Genomic DNA, 20,205 nt, shown 5'->3' with positions numbered 1-20,205 from the left:
GGTCACGTGGCTCCAATGCGCCTGCGCTCTCTTTTTATGGTGCCTGAGTGGGAGGGACTCGGCCGGAACTAAAATGCCAGGGTGTGTGCACTGTGACGGCCGGGTTTGAGTGTGGCACTCTGGGTCCTTTCTCTGCTCCGGTTCCCCCGAGTGGTGAGCTTCAGGCTGAAAGGCATTTAGGAAATTGCCGGTGAGTGGGGAATGAGTGGCCGAAAGTAGTGCATTTTTGCCAGGAGTACATATATCTGGGAACCCTATGCAGATGCGGATTGATTTTCTCCATTCGATTCTGTGTTTACGGGTCACAGTAACCTGAATGGGCCTGCGTCCAGGTACTGTCCCTTGGGCTCCCGAAAAGCCACTGGCCGGCTGGATCCCATTTCCCAGTTTGTGGAATCCCGGGACGCGGCATGTGGAGCCCCGCCTCTTGGAGCTTGAGGGCAGAGCCGCCTCGGCTGGGCAGTCTGGCGGGAAAGGAAATTCAAGTATGTTTTAGCATTTTCTGTGCTTCTGCTTTATGCATAACTTCGGCTTTCCACTGGGGTCAGCCTAACTTGAATTGTTGATGGAGATACAAAATTGCCTAATTTAAAAATTGCCGCATTTTAGAACGTAAATCTTCTGAAGTTGGCAGTTAAAATATTTACCGTTTTACTAAAAGCCGTGATTTTGCAACCGCGTTTTGATCGCCACCTACCCAGAGCTGCTTGTTCCGCGGTTTTTTGTTTAGTTTTGTTTATTCCAAGAGGCACTTCGGACGCCTGCCTAGAAGGCATTAGGAGTTCAAAGAGATATTTCTTGCCTTCAGAGATGTCGATTTATTGAAAGGGAAATCCTATGTTCTGCATTTTCAGTAGTGCCCCCCCCATTTACCATTATGTCTCTTTAGAAAATGAATTAGTTTTTTATAAAGAACAGTTACACGCATGGTCATTGTAAAAGAGCAACAACAAACCTATCAGACATTACGGGGGTGTGGGACGTCGGGGAGAGGCGGAAATAGCCCTGGTAGCCAACCCTCCTCTCCCTGGGTATGCTAACGTTTCTGTGATAGCCTTCCAGAGTTTTTCTCTGTTTACACACACATTCACAGACACTTTTTTTTTTAATTAATGGAAATGGGATCGTACTTCTCATATGGTGCATTTATTTTCCTGCTTTTGTGTCTTTGCAAGAGAAAATTGTACAGTGAAAGACAGTATAATTGCTTCAAGGTCCAAGAGTTATGTGCCTAATTATTAAGAATAACCTTTATTGAAACTTACAACTTTTGACTGTCACACATTCTGAAGTATGTAAATGACACTTCATTGATTCAGCAAAAATTAATTGAGTGGCTTTTACATGGCAGTGCTGCTTTAGGTAGATGCTTGGGATACATCTGTGAATAGACAGAGCAAACCTAAAACAAAAGAAAATTTTAAAATCTTTGCTTGTGGAACTAACATGCTGTTGGGTGGGAACAGACAATAAACCACAAACCTAACAAAAAATTAAATTATGTTAGAAGACGTTAAATGCTATGGAAAGAAAATCAAGGAGAGTAAGAGAGATTGGGAGTGCTGACAATTGTAGTGTGCGTCAAAATGTTAAATAATGGAATCAGGGTAGAACTCATTGAGAACATGAGATTTAGGCCAGAAATTGAAGGACGTAAGGGAGTTAACTATGTGGATATCAGGGGCATTCCAGGAGAGGGAACAGCCAGGCAAGGGAGTATGCCTGCCTGGCAAGCTCCAGGACCTGCAACGGGGCCAGTGTGTGTAGCAATTGAGCAAGAGTATGGAGGTGAAGTCCTCAAGGCGGGGCTTTAGGACTGGCTGTTGCTCTGATTGAAATGGAGAGGCATTGGAGCTTTTTAGTCTTGTAATAAGTAAACTTTTAATTTTGGAGTAACTAGATTTATGGAAACGTTATGAAAATAGTATGGAGTTCCTACATACCCCCACACCAGTTTCCCCTTTTACTGACATCTTACATTAGTATGGTACATTCGTTGTAATTGATGAGCCAGTATTGATACGTTATCAACTAAAGGTCATACTTCATTCAGATTTTCTTAGTTTTTACCTGATGTCCTTTTACTGTTTCAGAATCCCATCCAAGATACCACATTATGTTTAGTTGTCAAATGCTCCTCTTGACTATGACACTTTGACTATGACTTGCCTTGGTTTTGATGACTTTGACAGTTTCGAGGCAGTCAGGTATTTGAGGAGGTACTGGTCAAGTATTTTGTACAATGTCCTTCAATTGGAGTTTGTCTGATGTTTTTCTGTTAGAGAAGTGTTAGGGGTTTTTGGAAGGAAGACATAGAGGTGAAGTGCCATTCTCATTCCATCATATCAAGGATACATGCTATCAACTTTACTTTTATCACAATTGATGTTAATCTTGATCACCTCGATGACATAGTGCTTGTTAAGTTCCTCTAATGTAACTGTATTTTCCCACCTTTCTATACTATACTCTGGTACCAAGTGTTTAAGCGTAGCCCATGCCTCAGGGTTGATAGCTTTACTCCACCTCTTTGAGAGGGGAGTATCTACATAAATTATTTGAAATTCTTCTGTAAGGGAGATTTGTTTCTTCTCTCTCATTAATTAATTTATTCATCTGTTTATATCAGTATGGACTCATGGTTAGTTTATGTTTTGGATTATAAGCCAATACTTTGTTACTTATTTTGTTGCTCATATTATTTCATCTGTAGCCACTGGGAGCTCTTTCAGTTGGCTTCTGGTCCCTTTGACATACCCCCATCATTTTGATTTTTTGAGTAGTTCCTTTCTAGCACTAGGTGCTCCAGACTCATCATTATATATTCCCTGCTACAGCCCTATAATCAGCCATTTCTCCAAGGAGTCCTAGTTCTTTTTTTTAGAGAATGCTATTAGAAACTAAGATCTGGGCACTGGGCATGCACATCGCTACTGGGATGCCATTGCCTTTAGGTCCTCTCAGCTAACAGAGCTAACCCATGTGTGTATATGTATCTAGAATTATTTCTATATCCATCATATCTATATTAAGCTAAACATGAGTTCCAACACTAATCCTCTGTCATTGGATCACATGGATCACTGTAACCTTCCTCTCTGACTTGTGTGTAACCTCCTACTCTGATAATGAGAAACCTGGCTCATTGGAAGGTTTTGAGCAGAGGAGTTGACATTATCTGATTTCGGACTTAATGAGATGATTGCTGCTGTGGAGAAAAGACCTTGGGGAAGTTAGAATTGAAGCAGGAAGGCCAGTTAGGAGGCTCCTGTTGAAATCTAAATGATAAGAGAAAGATTTAACAAAGAGTGAAGCTAAATAAGTTGGGTTAGTACATAACGCTTGACTTGGGAGGAATGAGTATGGTAGAGAAAATAATTTAGCATTGTCTATTTGATTGGAGGGACGGAGGATTAAGCATCTCTTCTAAAGAAGCCTTGATACAAAGGATCTAAACAACCAGCCAAGCAAACTGGATGATTTGAACTAGAAATTGCTCTGCTGTATTGTAATGTTTGAGGTCTGAAGTCCGAATGGCAGTATGAAATTCTGATGTACTTCTGAATTCTGAGTTGAGTGGACCATGGATCTAACCCATTAACTGATTCAGACATTCATCAACAAACACTGGGTGCCTACTGTCCATCAGATGGTGTGCCAGATGCTGAGAGTAGAAGATGAACAAGACAAAATTCTTGCTTTCAGGGCACTAAGGATATAGTAGTTAACTCTTCGAAAACTGATACGTAATTAGTTTTGAGAGACTGGTTCGGTTGCTGAGACTTTTTCTGAAGTCAGGCCCTTCTAATGGGACATCTTGCATTGATTCCAGTAGCTTCATTGCTTTGTCCACACCACAGGAAAGACCTGCAGAGCTTGAGTGAGCCAGAATCTGGTGGACACTGAAATACAACACTTGCCCTATTTTGGCATGTTAGGGTATTCTTATTATAGCTTTGTAATAATTCAATGATATTATAATAGTAAAAACTACCATTTATTGAGGGCTTCTATGTGCCAAGTACTGTTTCAGGTGTTTTCAGAGTAATTCATTTGCAAGATAGGTATTGTTTTCTTTCTGTTCTTTGGGGGAAAAAATTGAAACATACAAATTAAGTAACCTATCCAAAATATACATGTAGTTCATGAACTTAATCTTTCTGCATTCAGTTTAAGTCAGTATAGTAGGCTATAATTGTTTTGTGTCTAAATAAATATGACTTTTAGTTTATAAATGCCATGCATGTTCGTTAAGAATAGTTTAAAAATATAAATAAGCAAAAAAGAACATTCTGCTTTATTTAACAGAAAGGTGTTATGATTTAGTGAAAATGTGCTGGACTAGGTATTAGGAGGTTTGGGTTCCAGACCATATACTCTCTTGAAAGCTGGATGCCCTTCGGTAAATGACTGAACTCTCTGGGATTCATTTTCCTCATAAATAAAGTAAGTAAGAGGGTTGTCAGTTCTAATTAGGAGTTTGGATTTCTTCAGTCCCTTCCAGCTCTTTAATTTTTTTTTTTTTTGATTCTATAGCAAAGCATTCTTTATATCTGCCTTCGCTGTTGAAGATTTTTTAAATGATAGTAACCTCCATTGCCTAGTTTTGTTGAATCAGCCTAGGGTGTAATTTAACTCTTTGGTGAAAATGGGATATGGTTAATGTATAACTACTTCCTATGGTTTTCTTGAACTCTCAATGAAACATCTATTATAACTTAATTCTTGTCCTTAGTGTATTAAAACAATCAAGATTTTGCTGTTAAACTTCATCCAGTTTTTCAGTTTGAGCTATCCATTTCTAAGACATACCTGACCCACAGATCTGTTTTCTACTTCTCACAGCCCCTAAGGAGAACAGTCACCACACTCATGGCAGGGATTTTGCGCTCAATAGTTCAGAGGCCCCCAGGCAGACTACAAGTAAGTATTTCTTGTCAAGAATTATCTTTTTTTTTTCCTATTCCTTAAGAACTTTTTCTCTCTTTTCTAATTAACAAAACATACAGGCAAGTTAAAATTTTAAGTTTCTATATATATATATATATTTTTTTTTTTTTTTAATGTTGAGGGTTAATTTTTTTTGTGGTTTATCTGCTGTTTTATCCCTAAAGATCTGAAATCACAAAAGACCTTTTCCTGGAGAAAATGCTGGTAAAAAATGGCTAATGTTGATTCCCCATGGCCCACCTTAATCTTTTGAAAGTTTTAGATTTTTTTTTTCCTTCAGTTATGAAGAGTCCATTTTTAGTAATAGAAAATTAGAAAAGTGTAGAAAAGCAGAAAGAAGAGAAACAATTTCCCAGAGACCATTAATGTTTGTACTTTCATGTATTTCCTTCCAGTCTTTCTTCTAGAAATTTCAGTGTTGCAGCCTAATCTATTCATGAGGTCCAGAGTCTAGATAGGACCTGCTGCTGCCTTTAGATAATAATAATGCCAGGTGCTTTACCACTTACCTTAACCTCAGATTAATCCTGGGTGGTAAGTATTATTTCCTTCGTATAGCCGGGGAAACCGACCCTCTGAGAGGATAAGTATCTCATATGTCACAGCTGGTAAGTACAGAGCAGGATTAGAGGTCCAATGTTCCTGGTATGTCAAAGCCCACGTCCTTCACCAGTCTTCCCCTAACCCCCAATTCCCTCCTGCTTATTCTCCCATTGTTTATACCATCTCTGCAGTACAGGGAGGGCATGAAGGGAATGATTATTGCCCACCCAGAGGAGTTTCCTGGTATGAAGGATTAGCAGTGAATCCTTTTTCTTTGGCAGCCTGAGAGAAACACGACTGGAAGATTGTAGAAAGGGAACAAGAGACAGGAAACAGGAGTTGATGGCATTTTTGGGACTAGAAAGAAAACTGGAAACTCATTTTGGCTTTCTTTTACACTGTATTGCTGAAGCTGAATTATCGCATGTTGTCTAGAGCACACTGACAAACTACAACCTACAAGCCAAATTCAGCCCACCACCTATTTTTGTAAAAGTTTTATTGGAACGTAGCCACACCGATTTGTTTACATATTGTCAACAACTGCTTTTGCCCTGCTGTGGCAGAGCTGAGACTTGGCTGCAGAAACTGTGTAGCCCCAGAGCTGGAAATATTTACTGTCTGGTTCTTTACAGAAAAATATTGCCAACTGCTGGTCTAGAAGTTTATATTTAATGTGCTTTTTCTTTATGTTAGTGGTAAGATGAGATGTATTCATTCAGCTAGGGGGCCGAGATAAATGTTTAATAATTACAGGTTAGGTGAGAACAGATTTTGTCACCTAAAAATTGGTAGGTTATGATTTCTGCACTAGATAGAGTTCTAAAAAACAAATGTTTTATGGCATATTTTAGATGGTGACAAAAGGTGTGGAGCCCCTTGTTTGTACAGATTGGATTCGTCACAAATTTACGAAGTCAAGAATTCCAGATAAAGTAAGTTTTAACGTTACTGTTTTTGAAAAACACGTTACTGTTACCGAGTCCAAGCTCATTCTGCTTGCCGCAGGACAGGCCAATAAATCGGGAGATGAGGTGTTGAGGCAAGGAATAGCGACTCTTATTTGGAAAGCCAGCAGACTGAGAAGATGGTGGACTAGTGTACCCAAAAACCATCTTATTGGGGTCTGGATGCCAGTTTCTTTTATAGAACAGACGGGGAGGAGGTGAGGAAGTAAAGTAAAAAGGCCATTTATCTTACAAAATCTCCTCCCTTGACTTGCATGGGGAAGGGATGTGTTAATTTCTTCTTTTCTGCAGCCATTCACAGGTGGGCAGGGTCAGAATGTCTGTCTGTGAGCTGAACAAAGGCCTTTTACTTTAACAGGCAGAGGGGCAGGGTTCCTTGTGGCAGGCCATTATCTATGCTTACAGCTATAACAAACAAAAGCAACGAAAAGCAAAGGTTAAAGTAAAAGAAACAGAACCAACATGGAGTCAGAATTCTCTCTTCCCTGTTACATTATGTTTTGAAAGGTACCAATTTTTGTAATATTGAAAACTTTCACGTTAAATTATTTGTGGGTATAGGTAGAAGTGTAGAGTTTAAAACGTAGGATTTATGTGGGAGGGATAAATTGGAAGATTGGGGTTGACATATACACACTACTGTATATAAAATAGATAACTAATAAGAACCTACTGTATAATGCAGGGAACTCTACTTAATACTCTACAATGGCCTATATGGGAAAAGAATCTAAAAAAAGGGGTGGCTATACGTATATGTATAACTGATTCACTTTGCTGTGCACCTGATATTAACACAACATTGTAAATCAACTGTATTCCAATAAAAATTTTAAAAATAAAAAAAGTTTAAAAAAATTAAACAGTAGGATTTATGTAAATGATTATTAAAAATAAAGATGTGCCACTGACCTTTTAAGTACTGGGTTTTTGTCTCAGAATCTGTTTATTCCTGCTTATGGCTTTTTCCCTTGATATCTTGTGTTTTCATATCACCCTTGTCCTGAGAAAACAGCGTTTCTTCCTCCTGCTCAGACTGTCTGTGTGGCTCTTGGTTTTCACTTTCTCTATCAGCCATTGCTAATTTGGATCTTCTTCTCTGCTAGATTTGTGTCTACCTGTCATTCTTTTAGAAAACACTGACTAAGCCCTCAATAGATTTCTGTTTTGTTTTGATTTCTCCAATTTTTTTGTACTGTGGTAAAATACATGCAACATAAAATTTAACCATTTTTAAGTGTACAGTTCAGTGGTATTAAGTACATTCATATTGTCGTGTGACCATCACAGCCACCATCTCCAGAATGCTTCATCTTGCAAAACTGGAACTCTGTACTCATTAAACAGTAACTCCTCATACCTTCTCCCCCCAGTCCCTGGTAACCACCATTCTCCACTGATTTCTTTTTTTTTTTTTTTTTAAATTATTTATTTATTTATTTATTTATTTATTTTTAGCTGTGTTGGGTCTTCGTTTCTGTGCGAGGGCTTTCTCTAGTTGTGGCAAGTGGGGGCCACTCTTCATTGCGGTGCGCGGGCCTTTCACTGTCGCGGCCTCTCTTGTTGCGGAGCAGGGGCTCCAGACGCGCAGGCTCAGCAGCTGTGGCTCACGGGCCTAGTTGCTCCGCGGCATGTGGGATCTTCCCAGCCCACGGCTTGAACCTGTGTACCCTGCATTGGCAGGCAGATTCTCAACCACTGCGCCACCAGGGAAGCCCCTCCACTGATTTCTTTAAAAGCTAAAATAGTATTACCATTGACTATTTAGATACCTTTAATGTGCTTGATGTTCTTTTATCAGAAATCTCTTTTTTTTCAAGTCATGGTCCACAACTGCATTGTCTTATATGTTTTCATGTTCCTTAGACTGTAAACTTCTGGAAGAAATGATAGATACTGATGTTAGCATTTGTTTAAAATGTGGGGGGGAGTGATTTTGATCGCTGGCTGTAGTGAGCATGAAAACTTTTAAACTTCATAGAAATGACTCTGTGATGTGCATCTCCAGCCCTTTGCCTATCTTCTGAACTTACTCCTGTATTCTCCTGTAGTTTCTAGACCTTGCTGCTTAGATAACCTGTAGGTATTTCAAGTTATCCAAAATTAGACTCATTGTCTTACAAATGAGGTTGTCCTCCAACCAAACTAAAAGAGGGTGCTTGTCCTGTATTAGTGATGTCAGTTAATGCTACCATCCTCTACCTGATTTCCCAGACTAGAAACCTCTGAGTCAATATCAACCCTATCTTCTCCCTCACCCACCACAAATCCATCTATTTTACTACCTAAAGTCCCCACATCAGTCCCTTTCTGTTACAGCTGCTGTAATTCAGACTCTTAAACCATGGCTCTAAGTGCATCCTGAGTTTCCTTGTATCAGTCTCCACCTCCAGTTCATCTGAAAGAGTTTTCTTTCTGAATCTATTTTTGAAATGTCATTTTGCTTCAAACCTCCAGTAGCCTTATATCCATTCTGGAAATTTCTAAAGACTCAGCATAGTTAAGCTTAGTTTAACTTTCCCCCTGCATTGCTTTTCCTGTTTTTTTCTACCTTAGTCACACAGAACCACTTACTTTTCCTGAATATTTCATGCTTCTCACACCATTTCTTTAATTCTTCTCTCCTTTTCTTTGGCGCACCTACCCCATCAAAATCTCTAGAAAAATACCCTTCATCCTACCCACCTGGAGGCAAATACTGCTAACTTTTCTGTTAAATATTTTTGAAGATGTGCATACTTTTCTGCTAAATATTTACTTTTTGTTAAAAGTAAATACTTTTACTTTTTTGTTAAATATTTTTGAAGATGTGCATCATCTTGGCTATAACGCTTCTCCAGCTGCTTTCATCATTTAGCAATGTAATGTGAACCCTCTGTGGATAAGTTAATGATTGAATAATATCCTTTTTGATTAAAGTACTGTCTTTTTTTTTGGCCTTCCTCAGTCTGATTCCCCAGAGGTATGACTCTTGACCTAATGTTTTTGACAACTTTATACATATAAGGATAAATAAATAAATAAATAAATAAATAAATAAATAAATAAATATATATATATATATATATATATACACACATACACATATATATATAATTGTTAGAATCATATCTAGAATTTAAGGGAGAGACCTTCAAGATGGCAGAGGAGTAAGATGTGGAGATCACCTTCCTCCCCACAAATACATCAGAAATACATCTACATGTGGAACAACTCCTACAGAACACCTACTGAACGCTGGCAGAAGACCTCAGACTTCCCAAAAGGCAAGAAACTCCCCACGTAACTGGCTGTGTGGCTGACAGGGTCTTCATCCTCCGGCCACGTGTCAGGCCTGTACCTCTGAGTTGGGAGAGCCAAGTTCAGGACATGGGTCCACCAGAAACCTCCTGGCTCCACGTAATATCAAATGGCGAAAGCTTTCCCAGAGATCTCCATCTCAAACCTAACACCCAGCTCCACTCAACGACCAGCAAGCTCCAGTCCTGGACACCCTACGCCAAACAACTAGCAAGACAGGAACACAACCCCACCCATTAGTGGAGAGGCTACCTAAAATCATAATAAGGTCACAGACACCCCAAAACACACCACCAGACATGGTCCTGCCCACCAGAAAGACAAGATCCAGCCTCATCCACCAGAACACAGGCAACGGTCCCCTCCACCAGGAAGCCTACACAACCCACTGAACCAACCTTAGCCACTGGAGGCAGACACCAAAAACAACGGGAACTACGAACCTGCAGCCTGGGAAAAGGAGACCCCAAACACAGTAAGTTAAGCAAAACGAGAAGACAGAGAAACACACAGCAGATGAAGAAGCAAGGTGAAAACCCACCAGACCAAACAAATGAAGAGGAAATAGGCAGTCTGCCTGAAAAAGAATTCAGAGTAATGATAGTAAAGATGATCCAAAATCTTGGAAGTAGAATAGAGAAAATACAAGAAACGTTTAACAAGGACCTAGAAGAACTAAAGAGCAAACAAACAATGATGAACAACACAATAAATGAAATTTAAAATTCTCTAGAAGGAATCAATAGCAGAATAACTGAGGCAGAAGAACGGATAAGTGACCTGGAAGTTAAAATAGTGGAAATAACTACTGCAGAGCAGAATAAAGAAAAAAGAATGAAAAGAAATGAGGACAGTCTCAGAGACCTCTGGGACAACATTAAACTCACCAACATTCGAATTATAGGGGTCCCAGAAGAACAAGAGAAAGAGAAAGGGACTGAGAAAATATTTGAAGAGATTATAGTTGAAAACTTCCCTAATATGGGAAAGGAAATAGTCAATCAAGGCCAGGAAGGGCAAAGAGTCCCATACAGGATAAATCCAAGGAGAAACACTCCAAGACACATATTAATCAAGCTATCAAAAATTAAATACAAAGAAAAAATATTAAAGGCAGCAAGGGAAAAACAACAACTAACATACAAGGGAATCCCCATAAGGTTAACAGCTGATCTTTCAGCAGAAACTCTGCAAGCCAGAAGGGAGTAGCAGGACATATTTAAAGTGATGAAAGGGAAAAACCTACAACCAAGATTATTCTACCCAACAAGGATCTCATTCAGATTCGACGGACAAATTAAAACCTTTACAGACAAGCAAAAGCTAAGAGAATTCAGCACCACCAAACCAGCTTCACAACAAATGCTAAAGGAACTTCTCTAGGCAGGAAACACAAGAAAAGAAAAAGACCTACAATAACAAACCCAAAACAATTAAGAAAATGGTCATAGGAACATACATATCGATAACTACCTTAAATGTAAATGGATTAAATGCTCCAACCAAAAGACACAGACTGGCTGAATGGATACAAAAACAAGACCCGTATATATGCTGTCTACAAGAGACCCACTTCAGACCTAGGGACACATACAGACTGAAAGTGAGGGGATGGAAAAAGATATTCCATGCAAATGGAAATCAAAAGAAAGCTGGAGTAGCAATTCTCATATCAGACAAAATAGACTTTAAAATAAAGACTATTATAAGAGACAAAGAAGGACACTACATAATGATCAACAGATCAATCCAAGAAGAAGATATAACAATTGTAAATATTTATGCACCCAACATAGGAGCACCTCAATACATAAGGCAAATACTAACAGCAATAAAAGGGGAAGTCGACAGTTAAACAGTCATAGTAGGGGACTTTAACACCCCACTTTCACCAATGGACAGATGATCCAAAATGAAAATAAATAAGGAAACACAAGCTTTAAATGATACATTAAACAAGATGGACTTAATTGATATTTATAGGACATTCCATCCAAAAACAACAGAATACACTTTCTTCTCAAGTGCTCGGAACATTCTCCAGGATAGATCATATCTTGAGTCACAAATCAAGCCTTGGTAAATTTAAGAAAATTTAAATTGTATCAGTATCTTTTCCGACCACAAAACTATGAGACTGGGTATCAATTACAAGAAAAAATCTAAAAAATACAAACACATGGAGGCTATACCATACATTACTTAATAACCAAGAGATCACTGAAGAAATTAAAGAGAAAATCAAAAAATACCTAGAAACAAATGATAATGAAAACACGACCCAAAACCTATGGGATGCAGCAAAAGCAGTTCTAAGAGGGAACTTTATAGCAATACAATCCTACCTCAAGAAACAGGAAACATCTCAAATAAACAACCTAACCTTACACCTAAAGCAATTAGAGAAAGAAGAACAAAAAAACCCCAAAGTTAGCAGAAGGAAAGAAATCATAAAGATCAGATAAGAAATAAATAAAAAAGAAATGAAGGAAACAATAGCAAAGATCAATAAAACTAAAAGCTGGTTCTTTGAGAAGATAAAATTTATAAACCATTAGCCAGACTCATCAAGAAAAAAAGGGAAAAGACTCAAATCAATAGAATTAGAAATGAAAAAGGAGAAGTAACAACTGACACTGCAGAAATACAAAGGATCATGAGAGATTACTACAAGCAACTATATGCCAATAAAATGGACAACCTGGAAGAAATGGACAAATTCTTAGAAAAGTACAACCTTCCGAGACTGAACCAGGAAGAAATAGAAAATATAAACGGACCAATCACAAGCACTGAATTGAGACTGTGATTAAAAATCTTCCAACAAACAAAAGCCCAGGACTGGATGGCTTCACAGGTGAATTCTATCAAACATTTAGAGAAGAGCTAACACCTATCCTTCTCAAACTCTTCCAAAATATAGCAGAGGGAGGAACATTCCTAAATTCTACGAGGCCACCATCACCCTGATACCAAAACCAGACTAAGATGTCCCCAAAAAAGAAAACTACAGGCCAGTATCTCTGATGAACATAGACGCAAAAATCCTCAACAAAATACTAGCAAACAGAATCCAACAGCACATTAAAAGGATCATACACCATGATCAAGTGGGGTTTATCCCAGGGATGTAAGGGTTCTTCAGTATACGCAAATCAACCAGTGTGATACACCATATTAACAAATTGAAGGATAAAAACCATATGATCATCTCAATAGATGCAGAAAAAGCTTTTGACAAAATTCAACACCCGTTTATGATAAAAACCCTCCAGAAAGTAGGCATAGAGGGAACTTACCTCAACATAATAAAGGCCATATATGACAAGCCCACAGCCAACATCGTTCTCATTGGTGAAAAACTGAAACCGTTTCCTCTAAGATCAGGAACAAGACAAGGTTGTCCACTCTCACCACTATTATTCAACATAGTTTTGGAAGTTTTAGCCACAACAATCAGAGAAGAAAAAGCAATAAAAGGAATCCAAATTGGAAAAGAAGAAGTAAAGCTGTCACTGTTTGCAGATGACATGATACTATACACAGAGAATCCTAAAGATGCTCCCAGACAACTACTAGAGCTAATCAATGAATTTAGTAGAGTAGCAGGATACAAAATTAATGCACAGAAATTTCTGGCATTCCTGTACACTAATGATGAAAAATCTGAAAGAGAAATTAAGGAAACACTCCCATTTACCATTGCAACAAAAAGAATAAAATACCTAAGAATAAACCTACCTAAGGAGACAAAAGACTTGTACGCAGAAAACCATAAGACACTGTTGAAAGAAATTAAAGATGATACAAACAGATGGAGAGATATACCATGTTCTTGGATTGGAAGAATCAACATTGTGAAAATGACTGTTCTACTCAATGCAATCTACAGATTCAATGCAATCCCTATCAAATTACCAATGGCATTTTTCACAGAACTAGGACAAAAAATTTCACAATTTGTATGGAAACACCAAAGACCCCGAATAGCCAAAGCAATCTTGAGAAAGAAAAACGGAGCTGGAGGAATCAGGCTCCTGGGCCTCAGACTACACTACAAAGCTACAGTAATCAAGACAATATGGTACTGGCAGAAAAACAGAAATGCAGATCAATGGAACAGGATAGAAAGCCCAGAGATAAAATCACGCACATATGGTCACCTTATTTTTGAAAAAGGAGGCAAGCGTATACAATGGAGATAACACAGCCTCTTCAGTAAGTGGTGCTGGGAAAACTGGACAGCTACATGTAAAAGAATGAAATTAGAACACTCCCTAACACCATACAGAAAAATAAACTCAAAATGGATTAAAGGCCTAAATGTAAGGCCAGACACTATAAAACTCTTAGAGGAAAACATAGGCAGAACATTCTATGACATAAATCACAGCAAGATCCTTTTTGACCCAGCTCCTAGAGAAATGGACATAAAAACAAAAATAAATGGGACCTAATGAAATTTAAAAGCTTTTGCACAGCAAAGGAAAACATAAACAAGATGAAAAGGCAACCCTCGGAATGGGAGAAAATATTTGCAAACGAAGCAGCTGACAAAGGAATAATCTCCAAAATATACAAGCAGCTCATGCAGCACAATATCAAGAAAACAAGCAACCCAATCCAAAAATGGGCAGAAGACCTAAGTAGACATTTCTCCAAAGAAGGTATACAGATTGGCAACAAACACATGGAAGGTTGCTCAACATCACTAATCATTAGAGAAATGCAAATCAAAACTACAATGAGGTATCACCTCACACCAGTCAGAATGGCCATCATCTAAAAATCTACAAACAATAAATGCTGAAGAGGGTGTGGAGAAAAGGGAACCGTCTTGCGCTGTTGGTGGGAATGTAAATTGATACAGCCACTATGGAGAACAGTATGGAGGTTCCTTAAAAAACTGAAAATAGAACTACCATATGACCCAGCAATCCCACTACTGGGCATATACCCTGAGAAAACTATAATTCAAAAAGAGACATGTACCACAATGTTCTTTGCAGCTCTATTTACAATAGCCAGGACATGGATGCAACCTAAGTGTCCATCGATACGTGAATGGATAAAGATGTGGTACATATATACGATGGAATATTACTCAGCCATAAAAAGAAATGAAATTGAGTTATTTGTAGTGAGGTGGATGGACCTAGAGACTGTCATACAGAGTGAAGTAAGTCAGAAAGAGAAAAACAAATACCGTATGCTAACACATATATATGGAATCTGAAAAAAAAAAGGTTTTGAAGAACCTAGGGGCAGGACAGGAATAACTACGCAGACATAGAGAATGGACTTGAGGACTTGGGGAGGGGGAAGGGTAAGCTGAGATGAAGTGAGTGGCATGGACATATATACACTACCAAATGTAAAACAGATAGCTACTGGGAAGCAGCTGCATAGCACAGGGAGATCAGCTCGGTGGTTTGTGACCACCTAGAGGGGTGGGTTAGGGAGGATGGGAGGGAAATGCAAGAGGGAGGAGATACGGGGATGGGATATATGTATATGTATAGCTGATTCACTTTCTTATAAAGCAGAAACTAACACACCATTGTAAAGCAATTATACTCCAATAAAGATGTTAAAAACAATAAAAAATAGAAGTTAGGATCATATTCTTAGGATCAGTAGTTACAGAATACATCATATATACACACTCATCATGGTGTAGATGAAACAAATACAAGATCCTGTTACACAATGGTGTGGAAATTTGTTTTTTTTGCTCAAGAATATATTATGACCATCCTTCAATGTTAGTACTTACAAAGGTAGTAAACCTTATTTGTTTTAATGGTAGCATTATAGCCAGTAGGATTCATCATAATTTATTTGCATCATATCTTATTTAGTTATATTATTTTTAGTTTTATTTAGAATGTATGCATCATAATTTATTTAGCTATTCTCTTGAGGAATATAGATGTGGTCTTTAAAATTTTCAGTATTACAAATAGTGTTATACATATATCCTTATTCAGGGTTGCAACCAATACATACTTTTTTAATACTCATGTGTTATTGTCATTGTAAGTTTTTGTTTGTCCCCCTCCTTGAATGGGGGAGGGGATGCAGCCCAAGGCTCAGCTCATATAATGCAATATATTTTCTTGACATTTGAACTCTTCAGTGTCATCTGGTTGCTCCTGCTTTTCTCTTAATAAAAGCAAAACAAAACAAAACCTTGCCTGTGTGGTATTTTTCTTAGTGTATGAAATTCTTAGACTCCATCTATCTGAGTAATCAGACTGGTAGAAATGTTCAATTTGAGGGTGAGGATTATAGAACTATTAGGGATGAAATCATTATGTAGTTGTTTGAAGTTTTTTTAAGGAAAAAAAAATAAAGGAGGTTCATAGAAGCTGTGTAAATTGAAATTTTACCATTTATAATTCTTCCTTTCTAGGTTTTCCAGCCTTCACCTGAAGATCATGAAAAATATGGTGGGGATCCACAGCAACCTCATAAACTGCATATTGTTACCAGAATAAAAAGTACAAAAAGACGTCCATATTGGGAGAAAGATATAATAAAGATGCTTGGGTTACAAAAAGTATGTAACTATTTTAGTCATCTTTAGTGTTGTTTAAATTTGCTTTAAATTTTCCACTTTTAAAACTTTAAGGTGTATGTTTAATATTTCTTTTGTTTAAATGTATTATTTCATGTAATATGTTTGGAAGTTTGGTTTAGACAGAATGAGCCTACAGCTTAACCTTTCCCTGTAACATGCGACCATCTGTGCTTTTGAAATTGATCCATGACATTGTTTCCTTTGTTTGTAGGCACATACTCCTCAAGTTCACAAGAATATCCCTTCGGTGAATGCAAAACTGAAAGTGGTTAAACATTTGATAAGGTTTGTTGTTTGTTATTCCAGCAGTTTGTTAAAACGTGTTACCTAGTATAACTCTAAAAGCATTCTCTTATGTCACAGAATCAAGCCCCTGAAGCTGCCACAAGGTCTCCCAGCAGAGGAGGACATGTCCAACACATGCCTCAAGAGCACTGGAGAGCTGGTGGTGGGGTGGCTTCAGAACCCCACGGACCAGGAAGTGAATAAGTCCTGATGGCCTCTCAGCTTCAGAGTAAAAAGTGCAAGTCATTTCTATTTAAAGATGGTGAGAAAGTGTTCTCATTAAAATATGTTTTAAATTCTAGTCATTTTCACTGGCTAAACATGGTGTGATTCTTCCTTAGTGTAGGCTTGGAGGTTTTAGTGCTATTAATTGGTTTAATTCTGTCCCCTTTCCCTCCAGTAGTTTCACTGGAAAATGGGTAAGAATAGCAGTGTTTGAACATGTGGGTTCAGATGTCACCTTAGCAGTCGTCGTTAACTTTTTTTAAAAATTGTTCTCTCGTTTAATTGAATTCAACACATTCTATGAGTGGCCCTTTGAGTGGAGGGTGTGCATGTGTTGGAGAATCCAGAGCCGACCAGAATGTGGTCCCTGCCCTAAAGGAGCTTAGTCTGTTCCCCTGGAGAACAGAGATTCAGCCAGAAGCACCAGACACTGGGTGCAGGTGGACCGGCTGCTCTGTGCTGTGGTGTCTATAAATATGTTATGTGGACTTGGCTTCATTTTATCCTTAAATTTAATACCCAAAATAGTATCTGTTTTCTAATTATAAATCTCATTTGGCCTAAACTTTATTGATGTTCCTTGAACTCCTAGAAACCTCTGCCAACAGTTGAGGTTGCTATTTAAAAGAAAAAAGAGAAGGGAAAAATAATTTAGGGAAAGTTGTTTTATTTCCTTTTATTCTATTTCAGATACCTGGAGGGGTGGGGAGAAGTAAGAATGTTAAGAGAGGTTCAGTGCTGGGAAATTCCGTGGCAGCTAACTAAAGATGATGCCGAGGACTCAGAATTCTAGTTGCCCTTTATTTTCCTTGTCTCGTAAAATTTGGCTCAGACAGCAGTGACATTGGCATACTCACTGCTTGTGGTCCCAGCATCTGTTCTGTCATAGAGTTTTGGCATCAAGTAGAAGTACTGTGTGAAGTGAAGCCAGATATCATTAATTAATAAGCTTCAAGGCAATCACACTTTCAATTCCATTCCAATTATTGAATATCCAGTATATGTACGGCCTGGAGAGGATATAAAGCAGAAGGGCTGGGTCTAACTGGAGAGACACCTGTATGCCTCAACAGAAGCTGTCCTTGCTGGAGTTGGATTGAGGCCAGCTGTATGAATATTGATAAAAGCAGCCCCTGCTAATGTTTTGCTGCCTCTTTTACTAGGCTAATATTAATGTTTAAAACGGAGAAAAGACCATTGGTTAATTTTTACCCAAAGAGTCTAATAAAGTTTTGGTAAGTAATTTTAACCTCTGCTGCTCATGACTAGAGGAAAATATCTGAATGATGAGTTGGATATTTAGAAATGAAACTGCCCAGAAGAGGAAAAGCCTGTGGGGAGATGAGCATAGGCTAGAGCGTTTGTTTTCTGTTGTCACGTAACGTATTACCGCAGTCTCAGCCGCTTAGAACCACACGTGCTCATCACCCTGCCGTTGCTCCGGGTCAGGGCTCTTGGCACAGCTTAGCTCGCTGATCTGCTTAGGGTCTCACAAGGCTTCACAAAAAGCATCAGCCGAAGCTGGGTTCTCCTCAGATCCTTGACAGGGCAGGTATCTGCTTCCAAGCTCTCCCAGGTTGTTGGCAGAAGTCATTTCCTTGTGGTTATAAAATTCATGGCAAGTTGCTTCTTCAAAACCAACACTGGAGTGAGAGACTTTAGCAAGATGGGTGCTACCCTCTTAGGTAATCATATAAATGCAGTGGCCTAGAGTCCGTCTCCTTGGTTGCATTCCATTGGTTGGAAGCAAGTCACAGGTCCAGCCCACACTCAAGGAAGAGAGGAATTCCACAAAGGTGTGACCACCAGGGGCCAGGATCAGGGAGGCCTCCGCAAAGCCGACCTGCCAAGCCCGGTCAGTCCATCCTTAAGTTGGACCCAGGGGATTCCCCAGAATGGTACTCCTTTGCCTCCCGTCATTTCAAACCTTACAAGGACTTCTTCTGTCCTGTCTTTGTGTCTCAGAGAATTGCTTTATTTCAGAAGGTTTTTCTGGCCACTCCTTGGTGACCATTGGCCTTTGGTCAGGCTCAGGGGAGACAAAAAGTTACCCAAGCACTATTTTTAAGGGCCATTCCAGTTCTCAAGTTCTTCTCAATGTAAATGGTGCCTCTTTCAGGCCAAACACGTGTTTTCTTCATCTTGTTAACAATACTAACTAGTATGCTTATCATTCTAACTGTCACAGTTTCACCAAGGACAATTTGGAATTGCACTGGCCATTTTAGGGAGCTTTTGATAAGAGCAAGATTGTGTGTTTGGGAGGTACTTTAGAACAAAAAAGAACAAAAAGTGAAGAAACCTCCATGAAGACATTATTTGTCTTGTTTTTCTTTAAAAAAAAAAAAGACCATTTTATTTAATATGGAGGATATTTAATATCCTCTCCTTCCTTTCTATACTTTGAGGAGTATTAAGTACTGGCTTTTTGATCACACAGCTTGATAAAAATATCAAGGGTCCAAGTTACTGTCTAAACCATCTGTCGCTCTCTTTTTATGTATATGTGTCAAAATCTGTTTTATACATTTAAATTTTTCTCAGCTTTAAGACCTTGTTAAACAATTAATTAATTAAAACTGGAAGTCTGGACAGTTTCTAAATAAGAAACTGATACAAAACATTAGTCACTAAATAAAATTTTTACCCTTATTTCTCAGAATGGCAATCCATTAACAAACGATGAAAATGCCTTTGAATAATATTATTTATGTTTCTTTTTCCCTCAAAATTATTAAAATGATATGAAATGAGTGCTCATGGAGAAAAAAATAGCCAAACATTCATTTTCTGTTCTCTAATTTTCTTTATTTTCTGGAGAAAAGAAAAATAGTTGATCACTTTAGTCAAAGAGAATATAAACAGTTAATTATACCAGGCACAGTAATTACAGAGAAATACAAATATGTATTTGACATAATGGTTATGATTTTCTGCTTATTAACATGGTAAATTTAGTGATATGTACATTTTTTATTTAATATACTGATAAATTATGTTTTAAATCTATAGGTATTCAATATAAGCTTTAATTGTCTTAAATATATTTACACATGCCTAAATACTTGCATATAAAGGTATATTAGTAATTACTACAATCTGTGCATGAATAATGTAAAATAAAAGTAAAAATAGAATTTGGGTAAACTAAGGTATTTTTCATCAAATTATTTCCTATTTTGGGGTACTTATCACATATCTTGTCTTCTATAAAAACTATTCTTGATTTTGCCTTTCCCAAAATCATACCTAGATTCAAAATAATAAAATTGTTAGGATGAATTTTATGCCTACACTATCTGTAGATTTTCTAAAGTGGCCATTAGATGGCATAAATAAAGATTTGCTGTT

General features: G+C 38.0%; 1 protein-coding gene across 2 annotated transcripts; it reads left to right on the top strand.

Annotated features, from left to right (window-relative positions):
* Nucleotides 1-60: 60 nt before the first annotated feature.
* MRPL30 (mitochondrial ribosomal protein L30) lies at nucleotides 61-16,934 on the top strand. Of its 2 annotated transcripts, none has more exons than XM_036874027.1 (6): nucleotides 61-190; nucleotides 4,846-4,923; nucleotides 6,348-6,428; nucleotides 16,177-16,323; nucleotides 16,556-16,629; nucleotides 16,708-16,934. In XM_036874027.1, exons 2-6 carry the CDS (start codon nucleotides 4,873-4,875, stop codon nucleotides 16,838-16,840), a joined length of 486 nt encoding a protein of 161 aa, XP_036729922.1. In that variant the 5' UTR covers nucleotides 61-190; nucleotides 4,846-4,872; the 3' UTR covers nucleotides 16,841-16,934. The 2 variants fall into 2 exon arrangements, with proteins under 2 accessions (XP_036729922.1, XP_036729921.1); XM_036874026.1 differs by lacking the exon at nucleotides 61-190 and adding an exon at nucleotides 253-485.
* Nucleotides 16,935-20,205: the final 3,271 nt, after the last annotated feature.

The sequence above is a fragment of the Balaenoptera musculus genome, chromosome 13, assembly GCF_009873245.2.
Source record: "Balaenoptera musculus isolate JJ_BM4_2016_0621 chromosome 13, mBalMus1.pri.v3, whole genome shotgun sequence".
NCBI lineage: Eukaryota > Metazoa > Chordata > Mammalia > Artiodactyla > Balaenopteridae > Balaenoptera > Balaenoptera musculus.
Note: the sequence above shows the minus strand (reverse complement) of the source record. Positions and strands in the feature narration are given on the sequence as shown.